This window comes from Tenrec ecaudatus, chromosome 2 (assembly GCF_050624435.1).
Source record: "Tenrec ecaudatus isolate mTenEca1 chromosome 2, mTenEca1.hap1, whole genome shotgun sequence".
Taxonomy (NCBI): domain Eukaryota; kingdom Metazoa; phylum Chordata; class Mammalia; order Afrosoricida; family Tenrecidae; genus Tenrec; species Tenrec ecaudatus.
The window spans coordinates 78,472,717-78,492,373 of NC_134531.1; the positions used below are offsets into that span (position 1 = coordinate 78,472,717).

A 19,657-nucleotide genomic window follows, 5' to 3' on the forward strand; every position below is an offset into this window, starting at 1 on the left:
GCCACTTATGGTCCAGAGCAACTTCTAAATGAGGGCAACTGGAGTCACCTTGAGTGTGTGTGCGCGCGCACGTGCGTGTGTGCTAAGAAACCGGACCTTCTTAGAAGGCAGACAAAAGACATTTCTGATCAGTAACAAATGTGAGACAAAGCACAAAATTGAGAAACTAGCGCATATGATGCACCAGCATTAAAGGGTTAAGCTTAGTGACCAAAGATCTGCTCATTGTCGCTTGCTGTCCTGAAAAACGACGGTGAAAATCGAGTCTGTACAAAGTCTGTTCTCAGGTTACCTCAGCTTGCGTCAGAGACCTGTTAGTTTGAATTTTTCAAGAAAAGTCTGCAGATGGAAGCAGCCCGAGGTTCCCGCGCATCGTGTGATTTATGGCGACTCATTTTATTAGCGTTTAAATCTTTAACAGGAATCTAATTCAGCTTTTCTCCTCACTCACCTCCACCTTCACCAGTTAGGTCTAGCGCCCCTGTCAGACACAGGTGAAATCTTTATTTTCACAAGGAATAAATCATGTCCGATTGGGTCTGAGGTAACGAAGTCCTGAGCACCAGGCATGAACAAAGATAACATCACTGTGGAGACCACAAACCTGAGGCAGGCGACTGGCATCCTCTTACCTGAGCTTACCCCAGGCTCCTCACAGCCTCTGAAGTTGACATTGACCAGTGGGTGTTTGTATCACCACGTTATCTTGCATAAAATCAAACTCTCTTCACGTTCTGACAGGATCTAGGTGTTTGTACATACAACGAAACACACGTACCAACACACACAACCAAAAGTTTGGGAAGTGCCATAAGCGACAGAGTGGATAAATCTTTGAAAAAAACATTTACTTACTCTTTACTGAACAGTTTCACCATGTGAATTTAACCCGCTGCCCACAGAGGTCAACGGGCAGACGGAGCCGAGTTACTAAGATGATTTGCCTCAGAATCAAACCCAGATCTCTTGGGTGTGGGGCAGGTGCTGGCTGCCAGGGCAGAGGTGTGCACAGAGTGCCCTGTCCCGTCAGTTCAGCCAGGGAGCGAGCTCCCTGGGCAGGAGGAACAGTATGCTGCAGCCCCAGCTACCTTTCCAATCCTTTTTCCCTTTGGTGCTGAAAGTCTCAGGCATTTTCACTTTGCAAAGTCTGCGTGGAAATGTTCACAAGAATTCTGAGTACAAGATCAGAGACCGGTCATTGCACCCAAGTGTGGAATTAAAGTTTTAATTCCAGTCCTCCTGGTGAGAAGTGACAAGTGCGAGCCAGTGACTTAGTTGTATCACTGCTGGGCTTCACTGTGCTAAAGGGAAAACATGCTTCTGAAAATATGACAACGCCTGTTGCTTTGTTGCCGCGGTCAAAGCCACTGAAGTTCTTATTGGATTTCTCTATCGTCTAAGATCAGCACATCAGAAACCCCACTTAGAGCAGTTACTGCAGGAAGGTGTGGCGCTGGGCTTCGGGGACGCTTCAGACGACTCTACGTGTCTGTTCTGAGTGAAAGGTGCCCCAGCCCTTTTCACCGACGGTCACAGGAAGCGCTTGGATGTGAGGGAAAGATGAGGGCACGCTGTCGCCTATGTTCCCAGACAGCACGCTGTGTGATTCACGGGATAACTTGCGTCGCACGCAATTTAATGAAAGCTCTCAAATAAGCAATTTTATTCCTATCCATGATTGCAGACATTTACAAAACCATAACATCTGAGTTCACCTTAAAAAATAACTTATATAAAGCAGTGATATACACAGCACAAAATAGTTCAGGGAGGGGCAGGAGCAACTTTTAATAATTAAAATGTAAACGTGAAAAAAAGGATGGAATAAAAGGCCCTACTTACTTCTACTTAATATGTCATGTGATATTTTACAATGTTCGGTGGGCCAATGCAGGTATGTGCATATGTCCGTCTAACATACACATATACAATGCAGTCTCTTTCCCACACATATACATACACAGATGATTATCTGCAGTTCGGTTTGGGGCAATTCTAAGATGCCGCTCCGGACAGTTGGTTGAATCACGTTTGGACCCGCTTTCTTCACAAAAGAGGGGAGAGAGCAGGAAATCAGAAGGTGGGTTTGGTGTGACGGAGACTCCTTGGTTGAACTGTACACTGTGATGAGTCGTTTTCTCCGTAGTAGCTCCGTGAGGGGCGGGCTCACTGCGGTGTTCACGGGGAGCCTTGGTCATGGATCACACGCTCATTGTCATGCTAGGGGAGTACTGGAAGGGAAGAGGAACCCGTATGTTAGCAACAACTCCTTCACAGACCTCCGAGGCTCGTCTTGGTGCAGCAACGAGGGGTACAGTGACTGTGAGCTTTCGTGTCTTTGCGACTTTCACCTCATACAACATGGAAATAAGAAACTATAACAAGGCTTCATTGATGTAGGGTTCACTCAGTTCTGAAATTTTCAGTATTTCCCCTGGAAAGCAACGAGCCCCATCCTCCCCCCACTGCCCTGCCTGTTGTGTGCAGCGGCTGGCGTTTGCCCCAGCCCCTCAGCCTACTCCCGCTGGACTTCCTGGGCACTGGCAGCAGCTTGGGTTGAATCGTAACGAAATGAGCACCTACGAGAACAGTCTCTGCTGTCACCTAGCTGAGCTCAGCTCCAGAGGTAACTAACTAAACTCGCAGTATTCAGCTGTCTCACTGTAAAATGGGTTTAATAATAGAAGCTACCTTAAAGGGGCCTTTGGAGGATTAAAAGTAAAATCCTTAAGACCATGTATTTATTGACTATATAGGAAGTGAGTAATGAATCCTAGATTAATAGTATGGGACAGTAAAACGAAACAAAAAGACACAATTCTCAGCTGGTGCTGAGCATCTAAAATACAGTATGTGAGAGTCTGCTTTATACTTCAACACAAGGTGAGTGCCTTATTCTGCGGCTTCAACCTGCTCTCATTTCTGGGTAGGCATGCGGGCATTTGTTTTACAAGCTTACTTGGTAGTTGGTGAAAGATGGTATGTTCCCACATTTGTAAAAAGTTGTCTCAGATAAGGATTAAGAGCAGGTCAAACAGCAATGACTTTTTATAATTCTTTCAAACCTACCTTCATATTTTCAGGCACTAGATTGTGAAAAAAGAACTAGAGCAGCGGTTCTCAACCTGTGGGTCGCAACCCCTTTGGGGGTCGAACGACCCTTTCACAGGGGTCGACCAATTCATAACAGCAGCAAAATGACAGTGATGAAGTAGCAGCGAAAATCATTTATGGTTGGGGGTGGGGTCACCAGAACCTGAGGAACCATGTTAAAGGTGGCATCATGGGAAGGTTGAGAAGCACTGGTCTAGAGCATGTTGCCCAGAAGAATGTTCTCCCTGCTGGCCATGTTCCCTACCTGTGCACCCAAGGCAGAAGCCAGCACGTGGCTATGGGGCCTTCGCAATGCCCCTAGTGGTACCGAGGGGCGGACTGTCCAATGCTACTTACCTTTCATTTACTCAAGCTGAAATACCCACCTGTGGCTCCTGGCTCCCACTGTGCGCAATGTAGTTCTACAAAAATGACGAGGCCTTCTAAATTAAAATCTAACTGTAGACCCCTAAATACTTAAAATGTTTTATTAGAAACCTCTATTAATTAGGACCAAGGCAAAAGGGGATTTCCTTGCATATACTCATAATGATTGTGGCTCATTCAAAGAATAATCAAGTCAAAGATTGCAGGGTGTGACCAGGAGCAGCGACAAACCTGGGCAAAGGTGCTGGCAAACTTTGTAGAAAGGTAGCAGACAACTAACAGAATGCAGTGCCTCTCCGGAGAACTGAGGTAGACTGCTGGAACCAGAAAAGAGCAGGAAGGTGGTATGTACTGCGGTAGAATGGATGCTGTCTGAATAGTGGGGAAGCAGGATTCCTCCGGGAAGAACCCGAGATGACAATGACTCATGTCTGAGCCAGGGATTTCCTCTCGAGACAGAAAAGCTAAGGTTGATTACAATGGGAAGAGAAAAGAGACCAGATCGACAGGCAAATATCTCCTCCATTTTCCCAGCAAAAAGCAATTGAAATCAAAACAAAGAACCTAAGCAATCATCTACAAGAATTGATGAAATAGAACCCACTCCCAGCGCAGGAGAAGAACCTCTCCCTCCCTCGTGGCTGAGGAGGCCATCTGACCTGACCCGATTGGTGAGAACAAGCTCCTGCTAAGGCCGTCCACGTGCAGTGTTCCTGGTGCTCTCTGCGTTTGGTCGAGATACAGCTGCCGGTGGGAACGAGCAGCAGGAGCAGAGAAACGGTGGCAGCAGAACCAGGAGACCGGAGCAAGATGGTGGCAGCTGAGCCCTGGAGCCAGATAGCTGAGCGTCTTTGGGCAGGGGCCTCCTGGCAGAATGAGGTACCGCTGGGCCCATGTTGTTGTGTGACACTTGCCTGAACAGCAGCTAGAGAGCCAAGGAGTACAGGTAGAGCAGTTTCAGTCTCGCATGGTGAGGCCCTCCCTCTGTGGTTTCACATCATGGGCCATAGGTTCCTAGCTTTCAAAGAGTTTGATCTTCACAGTTCTCCAGTGTGGTGCTGCTGGTTGCAAGGACCAGGGGTGGGGCTGGGTCTGCTCTCCAGAGCTGAAGGAGCAGGGCTGCCATGCCCAAGGGTAGAGGAGCAGGGTCTGCCAGGGCTGAGAAGGTGTGGTTGCCGCTAAGAGAAATTGGAAAAATATGGCTGCCCAAAGCCCAGGGAACGGCGTTGCCATTCAGGTGAGTCTGGAAGGTGGGGCTAGGGCCCAACACTTTGGGGTCTTCACAGAAACTCCAGAGAGAGTGGTCAACACCTAGAGTCTGGAGGGCAAGTTCGCAGCCAGGACTGCTTTGCTGGATTTTATGAGACTTACATGGCCCCTTTAATTTTCCACTTTTGTAATGGAAATGTTTAATGTGTGCCTGTTTTACCATATTTTAGAAACAGGTAACAGTCTAGATTTCATAGGTTCACGGATGAAAGAGAGTTTTGCCTCTTGAGATCTGGGTCTTGGAGTTCATTTAGGCCTTTCAGAATCATATGATTTGGTGGATCTGATAGAATTTCCCTCTGCACTATAATTTTAGCTGTTAAGGAGGCAAGTCTAAAGATAGTTATGTTAATGAGGCAGGTACCATCGCGAGGATTAAGCCCATATCTGGAGTCAACTTTGGGTTATCAAATAGATTAAACAAGTGAAATGAGGTGGTAAGACTTAACTACTACCAGAGAAGAAGAGCCATCCTTTGGACCCAGGGCTCCTGAGCAGAGAATCTCACAGACGCAGGGGAATTAATATGCCAAACAATGAACATCAGGTCCAGATATTGAAAGGAGACAACCAAGGACATATCCTCAGAGCTGTCAGAAAGAGAAAGCCTCCCTGTAGAGCTGGCACCCTAAACTCGGACTTCTAGGGCACTGTCAACTGTGAGATAATGACAATGCACAACTTCTGTTACAGCGCCACGATGCTGACTGAAACACTCCAGTACAAGAGGCAATATAAAGTCTTACACTATAAATAGTGACAGCACACCTTAATGAACAGTGAGAATGAGCAGAATTATATTTTGGCATTTACTCTTATGGAGAAAAACAACAAGAAAATATATACTGAAGTTTTTGGTTTTTTTAAGTTGAAGAAAATCAAGAAATATGACAAATCGGCACCAAAAAATGCATCTTTTCCTTCTTTAACTACCAGCGTTTCCAGTCTCGGTGGGTTCTCCCATCGGTGCTGTGCAGTGGAACGTTCTCTAACAGTGCAGGTGATCTATCTGTGCTTTTCACACAGGGCCATCGTGCTCTTGAAACGTAGCAACTGTAATGTGGGAACTGGAAAATTGGCTGTTTTTTAATTAGTTTAAATTTAAATAGCACTGCTAGATCATCCATCACTATGGTAAAACCAAAATTTTATAAGGCATCCTGTACCAAATTTAAAACAGTAAAAGATGGCAGAGCATTTCAGAAATATTCCAAAGGAAATGGTTCAGAAATTTTTGTGGGCAAGTTATAATTAACTCTAGAGACCATCTCATTTAATATATATCCCGAGTTGTTAGGATTTTTAAATTTTTGATTCCTTTTGATTACTTGATGAACTTGACCTTTCTAGTTCATCCATATATCACATAAAGTTGGGAAATATGCTTAAAATATACCCTACATTCAAATATATCTTATTATGTGCAAAAATTCCTGTGTAGACATATAGACATGTATTCGGCTACCATGCATTTTTGTTGGTTGAAACCATCTCGTGTTTAATGATTGCTACCATAGTGGTTTATATGTTGAGCTGCTAACCACAAGGTCAGCTGTTCAAAACCACTCCCCAGAAGAAACATAAGGCTTTTCACTCTTGCAAAGAGTTACAGTATCAGAAACTCACGAGAAGTTCTACCCTGTCCTATGGGGGTGGGGGGACTGTGAGTTGGAATCAGCTTGCTGGCAGTGAGTATGGTTTTTTTGGGCCATCTCTTTGGGAGCCCCTGGCTCCCACTTTGGTATTTCCAATCATCACATACGCATGTGAGAGCTGGACAATGAGTCAGAGGGCAAGAGAAGAATTGTGCTTTTGAGTTATGGAGTTGACAGGGAATAATGAATATACCATGGACTGTCAGAAGAAAGAACACATGTGCTCTGGAAGAATTATCGTCAAAATGCTCCTTAGAAGCTAGAATGGCGAGACTTTGTCTCCTATACAGTAGACATGTTATCAGAAGGGATCAGTCCCTGGAAAAGCTTCGTAAAATGGTTAGAAAGTAGAGGTAAAGTCAGGGAAAAAGAGAAAGAGATGAACGGACACAGTGGCTACAATAAGCTCAAAAGTAACAATTTTAGAAATGGTCTCTTTCAGTTGTATATAGGGTCCTGGTGCTGTGAGTCAGCACCAACTGCAGGGCACCTGACTACACCAGCAACCAGAGACCCTTATGGAAAAAGGGTACCAGACGATTCCCTGGAATGTTAAGAGAGTTAGTGCCGCAGTAGCCAGAATGAGGGCCAGTTTCAGTCAGAAAGGACTAGAGCACTGGCTCCAAGCCTGATGACTCGGGAAAATTAGAAGGTATCCCATGAAATTCAACTTTTGAGTAGTACAAATAACTTTAAAATAGCACTCTTACTGTTACCTTTTTTTAAAATTAAAATTTTATTTTATTGGGGGTTCTTACAGCTCTTATGACAATCCACACATATATCCATTTTGTCAGATATATCTGTACATATGTTGTCATCTTTTTCAAAACATTTTCTTTCTACTTGAGCCCCTGGCATCAGCTCCTCATTTTTCCTCCTCCCTACGGCCCCCATGCCCGTGATAATTTATAAATTATTCTCTCCCCCCACCCCATGTTTTAAACTGACTGATGTCTCGTTTCACCCACTTTTCTGCTGTCCATCCCCCTGGGATGGGGGCCATTGTGATTGGTTCCCCCTTACTCCCCACCCCAACTCCCTTACTTTCTTACTATCGCTGCTCCCCTTATTGGTACTGAGGAGTTTATCTGTCCTGGATTCCCCGTGTTGTGAGCTCTTATCTGTACCCATATACATGCTCTGGTCTAGTCAGATTAGTAAGATAGAATTGGGGTCATGGTAGTGGGGGTGGGAGGGAAGGAAGCATTAAAGAACTAGCGGTAGGTTGTGTGTTTCATTGGGGCTATACTGCACCCTGACTGGCTCTTCTCTTCCTTGTGGCCGTTCTGACAGTGGGTATCCAACTGACTAGTGATGGGCTTTGGGTCTCCACTCTGCTATCATTCCCACTGATATGCTTTTTGTTTTGTTTTGGGTATTTTATGCCGGATACCTGACTCCATTGATTCTCCATGATCACACAGGCTGGTATGCTTCTTCTATCTGGGCTTTGTTGCTTCTCAGTTAGATGGCTTCTTGTTTATCTTCAAGCCTTTAAGACCCGAGACACTAACATCTTTTGATAGCCGGGCACCATCAGGTTTCTTGACATTTGCTTATGCACCCATTTTGCCCTCAGTGATTGTGTCAGGGAAGGTGAACATCACAGAGTACCGTGTTAGTAGAACAAATTGTTCTTGTGTTGAGAGAGTACTTGAGTGGAGGCCCAATGGCCATCTGCTACCATAATACTTTATAAATAAATACATGTACATAGCTTTTTGGTATTTTTTTTTGGTATATGAAATCCAGGATGGGTCCATCTATAGAAAACAATAACTGGATTAATGGTTCCCTGGGGGGAACTGGGGAACTAATAAGAAGGAGTATGAGACAGAAGAAAATTTTCTAAAATTGATGTTTGTAATAACTGTACAACTGTTTTTTATATGACTGAACTATTGAATTGTAACATATTTGGATTATGTCCCAATAAAAAACTCTCTCTATAAAGAATCAAACATCACTCTTGGTCTGTTTGGTACAGTAGAACAGAACCTCAAGCACGCCCGTCTCTATAAGCAACAAGCTGTGTGCATTCCTAAGGCTGTGTACTGTTCATCTGCAACTGCCTGCCTTGACATGGCTTCAAAGCTCAAGGCAATCACACGATTTCTAGGAAAATTCTACAGAATGCACACACAAAAAGGAATTTCAGCTATGGATCACAGTTCTTCAAAGTAACTGAGAAGTGGCTCATCATGGTTTTCCAGAAGTACAGGAAGAGTAGGTGTTAAGTGGAGGATCAGGTTGAGAGACATAAAATATTCATGGTGGACTGTCCTGAGCCCACATTACAATGTTGATATTGTACTCCTGCATCAATATGCAATGACAGCGTATAATGTTTGTGCCAAAATGCTGTGGCATCGAGCTGCCCTTCTTCAAAACTATTCTGTGACACTGATTCTGCTCAGATAATAAAATCACTCTTGCAAAGCTACCCACAGTTGTACCATTTGGTTCAGCAAAAAAACAAAACCAAAAACAAACCCAAACAACAAAAAAACCCCAAACAGAAAATAATTATTATTTCAAGTGTATATGAACTTATTTTATTTCATGTAAAATAAAGGGTGGTGCCACGGGTTGTGTTGGGCTGCTAAGCTCAAGGTCAGTGGTTCAAACCTACCAGTTGCTCCACAAGAGAAAGAAGAGGCTTTCTGTCTACTTTCCTACAGTTCTACAGCATCAGAAAACCCACGCAGAGGTGCCGTGAGTAGGAACTGACTCAGTGACAGTGGTGGGTTTTCTGTGAAATATATTTTGAAATGGTCCAAGTATTTACTAAAGGATTAGTGATTTCCCCTTAAAATACTCCAGTTCATGTATCCTGGATTTTATCATAAATGTCCATTAAATCTTAGTTATGTGTATACATTCCTCTTTATATTCTACAAGAAAACTTCAAGTCTCACTATGTTTCTATTTTTTAAACATCCATACAACATATATATATATTTATGAGAGAGAAATAGAGAACAGGGCAGCTACACCGGGGTAAATTGAAGTGAAATAAATTCTGTTTATGTGATTATATAAAACAATTTTGGTTCCTGTGACTTCTTTACAATAGCAGAAATTAACAAAGAGCATGCCAACCCTTTGACACACATACATAACAAAAGAATAATGATTCAAAAAAGTAAGTAGGCTAGACATTTCCAGTAAGTAAGCTTCCCTTTAATTAAAGGAAAACAGAACTAGTCTAAAATTCAAGGACAATAGATGATTTACTAGCTTGTTAGAAATTCCTATTTGATACATGCTTTTAATGTCATATTCCCTCAATTGATGTATTGCAAAGGAGAATATTGTTAAATTAACTCAAGACATGAGATGAACTGCTTTCTTCACTTGGGAAGCATGGAAAACCGTTTTGAACTAAGCCTTTTGGTAATCGGCACTTTGAAAAACAAACATTTTATCAAGTTTGAACACTAGGGGGCATTTTTGTTTCTTGAAATAAAAGGTCTTGGTTAAGACCCAGAAAGAAAGAAAGAAAGAAATGGTTCACAGTTTGCTCGGTAAGACATGCTGGCACCGCAAGGTTCCAGACTCTGGGTGGTTTCGTTTCTGTGTTCACTCAATGCAGGAAACCTGTGAGGTGCCGAGGACAGTGCCTGACATACAGTGGGTACTCCTTCTGTGCTTTAACTTTAAGATAAGAAGGGCTAGCTCAGAGTTTCCCTCTTAGAGTTATTTGCATTTTAAAAGGCCACGATTTGCATGCTCATTTATTGGAAAATGTTTTCCTTTAGAATTCATTAAATTGTTCTGTTTTCCTTGATTATAGGGAAGCTGACTTACTGGACATACGTGGCCAATTTACGTCCTGAGTGACTACATGTAAGCGCTGAATGCTCTTTTTGTCTTCTTTTCTCATGGCTCTCATTTCCTAATCTTTTAAAAAGGCCTAAATAAAATGTGTGGCGGTGTGGCTGAGACAGCACCAGATAACAATGACATCATTCGTGAGACTGCAGCCTTCTCACCAGAGACAAAAGAACCCACCAGCCAGTCCAGGCCTGACCACCCTTCCCGGCAGTGGTGCGGTTTCTCACTACACCATCCAATTCTCTTTCCTTTCCGGACTTTCTGGTGGGGATGGAAGAGAAGGGACTTCTTCGTTCTGTTAACTCTGCTCAGTGGCTTGGGGTCCAGTGGAGAGGCGGGGCTGGGAGTCCAGGCGGAGGGCAGCTCTGCTGCAGCTGCCCTTTCCTGTGCACACATTTACAGATGGATCTGCGGCTTTGTGTGCCCAAGGCCCACTGAGGGCTGAAGGGCGAGGCTGATGTTTATTCTGCACAAAGGGGTTCTTTAAGTCTTAGGGTAGCTGAGACAGGAGCCCGTGGCACAGTGCTTAAAGTGCTCATCCGTAAGCTGACCGGTTAGCAGCTGCTCCGGGGGAGTAGATGCGGCAGCCTGCCTCTGTAAAGCCTACATGCAGCCTTGGACCACTGGCAGTTAGTTCTACTTTGTCCTGCAGGGTCCTTAATAGATAGTGGGGTTTAATGTATCTGATACAAAGAAGCTTGTGAGAGCTGGAACCCAAAGATGCTGGCTTGTTTCTGTTTTATTTGTGAAGTTTTTAAAGCTTTCCTCCGTTGTCAGAGGGCGCGCGGCCTATACACTTTGCTGTCCTCTCGACTAGTGGGGAATGTTCGAGATTGTCTTTTCTGACAGGTTTCTTCCAGACACAGGTTCTAGCTTTCGCAGGTTGAACTACAACTTGTTCCCCAGGAAGAACTTTCTGGGGAGGTTTAGAGGTGGCGCTGCTTAGCAAGGCAGCGGTCACCAGTGAGCAGTCTGGCAAGGAAGGGGAGGGAGTGGTTCCTCTCGTCCCTGCCCATCAAGTCCAAGTCAGGCTGAAGCTCTGGAAGAGTTTGTTGTTCCTCCAGCTCCGAATGACTCTTTCCCTGTGCTTCTACAGCACCTGGTTCATACCTGCGCAAGCCCTTATGAATGTGACTTTCGCTGTAGTTACTTGCGGGAGCACCTGCTTTGCTCCTCAGGTGGCATTCTTTGAAGGTAGGTGTGTGTTATATTTATCTCAAAATACCTTGTTCCCATCCCAGCTTTTTGCAAATAGCAGACGCAATAAATGTTCAACTGAAGTAATTGTCCCATTCCACACTGAATCATGCCATTTGATTGCTAGAAGAATTAGCAGAAAAGGAAATAAATGTCTCTAATTAGATCAAATGAACATGAGAAAATGAACTATAGTCCTGTAGCAGACCAGCAAAAGAACCAGGATCCAAAGGATAATTTCCATAATTCCAAGCATTATGACTTAAACATAATACAGTTTTTTTGTATTGTTCCTCTTTCCTTATCATTGACAGGACCATCTTTTACATTTTATATGACATTTTCTGAATACCTTCTTTGTACTCATCAGATACATCCTGCAAACTAAAGGTAAGCATAATTTTCTTTCTAGTTTTAAACAAGGTAAACGCTAACAACAGAGTAAATCTTATCTCCTGCAGCCCTGGTGGGGCAATGGTTAAAGCACATGCTTGTGAGCCAACTGGTTGGCAGTTTGACCCCACCAGCTGCCCTCTGGGGGTAAGATGTGGCAGTCTGCTTTCAGAAAGACTACACACTTGGGATCACTGTGGGGCAGGCAGTTCTATTCCGTCCCCGATGGTCACTCTGAGACGGGGCTGCCTAGGTGGCAGTGGGGGTGGACACCAAGAAGTAAAGGAACCAGCAGAAGCCTCCTCCAGCTCCATTTTGGGAAGCAGCTACTCCTTGGTAAGAGTAGATCAACGACCGACCATGGCTTCAAACCTGAGCAGTGTAATTCTGGGAAAGGGAAGTTAGGGAGCCATGCGGGTCATGTGCTCTTCTGATTCTGACTGGTGGATCCTGTACCACACCTTCTGTTGTCCTTTGTTCTCTAGAGTGGATTGTGGTTCGTGGCGTCCCTGTGTGTTATGGAATAGAACTGCTCCACTGGGCTTTCTTGGGGTCAGCTTTCCAGAGCAGACGGCAGGCCTGTCTCCTGCTGTACTACTGAATGGGTTCAAACAGCAGCCTAGCGCAAGTTGTCTGCACCACCTGGAGGCCGTATTTCCCTTATGGGGATACAGGTAGAGGCACTGATTCTATAAAGATGAAATTAGTTTGGGTTTTCAGATCCTTTCACTATATCCCAAGTCAACAGTTCATCATACCAGTGGGCACCAGAGTCACGAATAAGGCTTCTCAATATCCAAGTATGCCCAGCCTTGCCCTTTGAAACTAAATTCTATCGGTGAATCTCAGTTGAACAAAGGATTGCACCCTCACACCCATTACAGAAATTGATGCCTCAGGATGTGGAGAAATTAGAATCCTGCGCTTTGTTAATGGGAATGTAAAATGATGCGGCCACTATGAAAAACAGTTTGCAGGTCCTCAAAAAGCTAGATATACAAGTGCCATAGAAAACCCACTGTCATCAAGTTGTTCCCAACTCCTAGCAACGTTATGGAATCTTTGCAGAAGCATATTTGTCTCTCTCAGAGCGGCTGGTGAGTTTGAACCACTGACCTTGTGGTTAGCAGTCTCACGCTTACTTGAGGATGTCCCCTTTATAATTGCCATATGACCCAAATATGTCACTACTATGCATATACGGAAAACTTGAAAGAAAAGACTAACATACATATAGACCAGTGTTGGTTACGGCATTATTCACAATCGCCAAAAGGTTAAAAAACCAAAAACCCAAACAGCCCAAGTGCCCCTCAATAGATAACTGTGGTCTAACAATGGAATATTACTCTGCATGGAAATGAAGCCCTGCTACACGCTATGAAAGGATGGACTTTGAAAACAATGCAGTAAGTCAGACACAAAGGATAATTATTGTATGGATATTTGTATTAAATTATGAATAGCTACAATGGGCAAATGTATAGAGAAAAATTTCTCATTGGTTCCCAGGTGCTGGGGGAGGCACAGGGACTGGGAATTATTGTGGAAGATGTACTTACTTTCCAAAATGAGGTGATATAACATTTTTGGAAATGCACAGTGGTAATGCAGCAGAGCATGGTGAATGTAAAAATGGTCCCTGAATTGTATACTTAAAGTATTACAAAAAGTTTGCTCTTTTAGTGATTTTTATCACAAAAATTTGAAATACAAAATAAAAATTAATTCAGATTAAACTCCGTGAGAAAAGTACCACGTACCATTGTCTAGCATACTGCCTCAGTGTTTGCTACAGGAATGCATGGATTTTAGCACTTATCTTTTTACTTCTGTTTACCTCTATGGAGATATGGGATGATAGTGCCCTTGCTTAACACTAAAAACCAACCAAGCAAACAAAAATACAACAACAGTGACAAAACAACAACAGACCACAAACCCATCGCTCTCCAGTCGTCTCTACTCATACTAACACTATTGTCCCACTCAATAATTGACTTATGGATTCCGCTCCCGTTAAGTGGACTGTCAGTATTGGCCCTCAGACCTGTGAGGTCTAAAACGTGAAGGAAGGACAAGCTTAGTAGATAATTTTTGGAACTTAATGGTCAGCACCTAGGACAGATCTGGGTTTGCAGGGATCTGAGGCTGTGGAAACACGGAGAACTTAAGAAAACTATCAACCTATTTCCATTTTGCGCCTTCACAGTGAGTGTTCTCTATCAAGAAATTAGCATCGCGCTTTTTGGAATGGGGCACATATGAGAAAAAGAAAATAAAAGGGGTATTATTTCAGGCACATACAAGTAAAAATAAAAGCGTGCTATTTTTTCACCAAAGAGATCCCACTTAATGCTTCCACTGACTTTTGAAATATCCATCTTATCGAGCTCTGCATAAACAGCAGTGATAATGGCTTATGCATCTAGTCTAATAGCACAGATGTAGAAATCAGATCTGGACGTCATAACGTAATCAAGAGAATACTTACACTCTCACTCTGAAAAGGATTTAAGAAATTCCCCCCCATCTCGCCATCATCCCTTGGAGTGCCCGGCTGATTACTCAGGCTCATGTTATTGGGCGAATTCTGAAAACAAGATTTAGAAAAGAAGGCATTGTTGAAGATTTTAATTTCCCTCTTGCATTGCACTGTTTCAAAACGAAATCTACAGCAGCATCTCCCAGGGTGAAACAGACTTATAACTTTAATCTCAGACTTCTGTCATACATTCTGGCGCATTCTTTGCACCTTGACAAGTACAAATGCGTTCCCAGATGAAAAACAAAACATAAAACAGAATAGCCTACCCACATTGTTCCTTCTTAGTCTCAGAATCAATATTTATCCAATTTCCCTCCTCATCTTATGGAGTTCCTAAAACTCGGGAGAGTTGAAACCACATTCCCAGCAGGGGCCTGATGAAGAGCGGCCGCCTGCTGACAAGGCATGGTGGGACACTCACTTCCCGAGGTAATTTTACTAATCAGACTTCAAAAGGTCACCGTTTAAATAAACATTTCCCTGGAAGTCTACAAGCATCTTATAGAATGACACTATCTTATTTTTTTTTGGGGGGGGAGTGAATCATAAAGAGAAAAGATTGTGAACTACTACATTAAGGACATGAAATACATCTTAGGTTTCGAAAATTCAACATATGCTTTTACGAAAAGAGAAAGGCTCAAAAGGAGGTGGCTTTAGAGCCCTTTTCTATCCTTATGAGTAGATTTACTTTGAAACTTCCATCTAAGATAAAGAGACTAATATTAGTGAGCTAATCAATCACTAAGATACCAGTATAATACTATCTACTATGGCTAATATGACTACTGTAGTTACTACTGGATATCTGGGCGGCATTATGCTGTCATACTCAGTAAGTTTATGTAGTAATATAGTGATGCATGAGTGGAGCCCAGTTTACAGACTGTAGGAAAACGTCCATGTGCCTGGGCAGTGCAGAGAGTCAACGCTCGGCGGAAAGCTCAGTGGTCGGAATCCTCCATCTGACTCAGCAGGAGAGCGACGTGGCACTCTGCTTCTGTCCGGACAGTGTGTCCTACAGAGTCCCTGCAGTCAGAACTGACTGGATGGCAATGGGTTAAGGAGACTTCAGGGGTAAGATTTTTATCCGCACAAATAGAACCAAGCTTTCAGACTTGCCCCCCCCTAAGTCACTGGCACCTTATACAGCTAACAAGCCCTTTCTCAAAAGTTTGCTTTATGCCACTTTACTTTTATGAAAGACCTACATTTGTATCTGTCACTAATGGAAAAAGAGGATTTTCACTTTTACCAAAATAATAGTTATAAGGAAAGAAGCAAAGCTAGCATTTAGTGGCTGTTTTAGTGTCCTTAACGTGGCAGCGTGCACCCTGAGCGGGAGTGCCCAGCATAACGCCTCCAGAGCACTGAACTGCTTCTGGGAACACCATGGAGTTCGCGGAGAAACAGAGTGTGAAGATAAAAGAATCTCCCCAGGAACATTCGATGTGTCCTCAGGGATGTTATGCTACGTGTTATGGATTTTTGGGGTAGTTTAGTGGGCTACTTTTTTTTGGTGGGGGAGGGTGCAGGGTGTCTCTGATGCTCAAAAAATGTCCCATGGCCATGAGTTTGGCTTGGGCTTTCCTCTAAGCCATTGCTGAGAGGTTTCATAGGAATGCTCCACTTTTACACAGTGGAGGGGGCCTGGGTTCTGTTTTGGAAGAAGTTCCCAGATGTTTTAAGAAAATTGCTTAGAGGATTTTGACTTAACTAGAAACAAGTTATGTCATAACATTAATATTTTAAGAATGCGTTGTTCCCCAGAGAATGTGTGCTTTTCCAGAATATGGTTAAGCTGTAAAGCGGAGGCAGGCAGATGAGCTGGTGAAATCCAGCTCGTATCTCGTCATGCTGCGCACCCCACAGGGAAGATCTGAGAGCTGGCATGCTCTGAAGTCCACGGGAGCCCTGTGTGCCAAAGAACCGCAAGGGCTCAGCACACAGTTAATAACGTAAGGAGGAGTCTTCTCTTTTTGATAGTTTTCTTCCCACTGAAAATATTAGTTACTCCAGTTTACAGAAAAGCAGCTCTATTATGAAAGGAATGTGGATAACTTGAATTTTTGAAAAAAGTAAATTTGAGCAAAATGTAACTGAGTCTATTAGTCCACAATAAAATTTAAAATTAAAGTTAGTAGTGAAATAAGAAAGCATACTTGGGTAAGAGGAATGCTAACACTGACACAGCTTAAAAATGACAACTAAATTTAAAGATGGGAAGATATACCCAAACCCTCAAAGTCCTCTTGGTGAAGGCAGATTTTGGTCACTACGCACACTGACAACAGCAGAATGAAGAATGATCTAATGTATAGATAAGGACATTCGAGAGAACATCTGGAAACTGGCACCTTCCACGTGTTGGAGGAAGTGTATGGGATGAGCCCTCTTACGCCTGTGCAAGGGGCTCACCCCCAGGAGCCTATGAGGTGCCCTCACGGAGGCTGTCTCACTGGCTCTGACCATGGTGTTCGGATGTGCTTATACTTTTGAATGTTTAGCTGACTGCAAATCTGATGCCTGGCTCAGAGTGTTGCATATAAAATATTTAGAACGGAAAGTTACATTATATGGTTAATAGTTCAAATATAAAACATTGTCTTTGTTTTGGTAATTTACATTTTCCATGTAACTCTTCATAGCATAGTAGCTTTGCACTCTCCACATTCTTTTGAAATATAAAAACACCGAGTGGACCATTAAAGGGACACCTTCCACATGCAAAACTGATCTCGGAAACCTGTCCATATTCAGCTCACTGGACCATTTTTGCAAGGCTTGAAGTGACAGAGCAAGATGTGTAGTACTGGAAGTAATCTCTGTGAGATCTAGGGAAAGCAGTCAAAGCCCTCAATGAGGAGGGAGTCTGAGAGAAGTTGTGCTGCCCAGGATCACTGAGGGTGGGGGGGCACATGATGGTGATGAGGATATTGGGCTGAGGAGCATGGTTCATATTGGCCCTTAACAAACAGCTAAGGTGGTGGTAACCAAGAGCTAGCACAGAGCAGGCTGGGAGGGAGGCAATGAAATGTGTGCACGCTACATCGACCTGTCGTTACATTTGGATGCAGGGCTTCCAGTAAATTTTAGCCTCACTGTTTGAGCACATAATAAGGGAGTAGGGTGTGCCAAAGAATACCAGGAAAAGTGGCTTTTAGCTACGTCTGTGTGCACATATGCATATATACGTGTACTGCATACATATGTACACACATAATTTCCTCTGGCATATTTAATTTGCTCAGGCTCTGTTCAAGTTTATTTTGCTTTTTTCCTTGAATATGTTATTCCATAAAACCAAAAAACCACTGTCATCAAGTCAATTCTCAGAGTGATTTCAAGGCTGTAAATCTTCCCACGGGCAGATAGTCTCACCCTTCTCTTATGGAGAAGATGTTGGGTTTGAACTTCTGACCTTGCAATTGGCAGCCCAATGCTCTTTCTGTTTATTTTTATAACCCCTTCATCTACCAAGAGGCGTGTTAGCTCTGTTTGTACCTAGAATAAACTAACAATGACATTACTGAAGCCTTTTGGTTGAGGATTTTGTATTGATTTCTCAGAGGCTACAAATGACAACTTTATTTATAAAGTGTTGTTTTGATTGTGCTGGTCCTCAAAAGGGGAGCCCTGGTGGCTTAAGAGGAGCCATAATGGATTAGTGGTTAGATGCGATGGCAGGTTCGGCAGTTCGAAACCACCTGCAGCTCTGCAGGAAGAAGACTGGGCTTTCTACTGTGAACAGCTACAGGCTCAGAAACCCACAAGGGGTCACTACGAGCCAGTATGGACTCGATGGCAGTGCGTTTTGAGAGCATCCTGGTTTCCAAAGAACCTCCACTGTCCTCAGGGAGGGCAGTAAGTCCATAAGATGTTGATTGGGGCTCTTCCAAGGGGTACAATTGAGCTAGAACACAGACCAGCACACTCAAGTCATGACTGAGATCTCTGGTTATTGACTGATTTCTTTTTGAATAGTATAGGATCTCTAAAGGGGCTGAAGGTTCTAGGGGTCAGAAAGCTTCAGGCTGAGAAGGGTATTTTAAGGAGTCACAGAAAGCTTGACTTTTGTTCGGTAAAAATTGATCCTCATTATATTGGTTTAATTTCCTCAGTTATACTGACTGAGCTTCTTGTGGGTAGGGAACTACCTTGTTTACCTTTGGAATCCCACAGCCTGGCATAATGCCTTGACACATTTACGTTACCAAATGAAGGAACTCGTGCCAAATTATAAAGCACTTGAGCACAGAGATTATGCTTGTATTTAAAGAAGTCTTTTATATAAAATCTCCCATTAGTGCACGAGGTAATACCCAGTACACAAAAGTACACAATGGGGGGGGGTCAATTAATGCTTAGAGAGTAAGCAATACATCATTAGGCAAGAGAGAGCGTTACCAGCAGTAGGCAAAGCGTGGTGGGGAAAACCTTGGATCCAAGAATAGGAATGGGAAAATAAGAATCATAGTAGCAATAGTTTTGGTATAACAGTACATTAGAATTTGATGTTTAATTCATCATCATGACTCTAGTTTAAGTTTCTAAAGTGCCTTGTAAGAGACCAAGTAAGATCATATACAGAATGATGTTTACATCTAATGTATAAGGTTATGTGGTCAATAGTGGAAATGCCTAGGACGATGGCCAAAAGCAATGTGGATGATCTCAGCCTTGTGTGTCTGAGAGTCATCTTGAAATACTGGAATATACATCTGAAATACGGCATTAGAATCTTAATTGGTGACCACAAAGCAGAATGGAGCTAATACCAATTGTCAGCGTTACCTGAGGTAGCCAACTTAGTCAGGGGCCTCTCATTTGTTCGAGAGAAGGCTTTAATGGAGGGGTATGGGGCATCTTATTTTGAAAACAGGTTTTTGGAGGCTATTATAAATATCTATTTTTAACAAACAAAAAGACTTTCATGATTGTTCCTAAATACAGACAGCCATAGGCCTGCAGAACTTGTTAGGCCATACAACCAGGCAGTGCAGGGATGATGTTAGAATGCTAATGAAATTTTTTTTAAAGCTCGAAACCTTAATTTAAAATGTTTTTATCTAAATAAATCATATCTTCCTTGGCATCAGAAGGTTTACATTATTATACCTGGGAATGATGAGAAGTAGAACTGGAAATGAAGCAATCCTTGAATGAATTTCTGTATTTATCAATGTACAGGTAAGATCAGAGCTAAGAGTAAGGTACGTCAGTTAATAAGGAGTTTTTATTACCCATTCTAAATACATTTCTTTCATCCACACAA

At 43.0% G+C, this 19,657-nt stretch overlaps 1 protein-coding gene across 3 annotated transcripts in view; it reads right to left on the reverse strand.

Annotated features, from left to right (window-relative positions):
* Positions 1–1,644: 1,644 nt before the first annotated feature.
* SSBP2 (single stranded DNA binding protein 2) overlaps positions 1,645–19,657 on the reverse strand; it is a 316,310-nt gene continuing 298,297 nt past the window's right edge. For 2 of the 3 annotated variants that reach the window (XM_075541237.1, XM_075541238.1), the window contains 2 exons: positions 14,329–14,427; positions 1,645–2,231 (listed from right to left, as the gene is read on the reverse strand). In XM_075541237.1, the coding sequence (XP_075397352.1) occupies positions 2,202–2,231; positions 14,329–14,427 (129 nt within the window). In that variant the 3' untranslated portion in view covers positions 1,645–2,201. The remainder of the gene's footprint in view (positions 2,232–14,328; positions 14,428–19,657) is intronic. The other variant, XM_075541236.1, reaches the window with a different exon arrangement.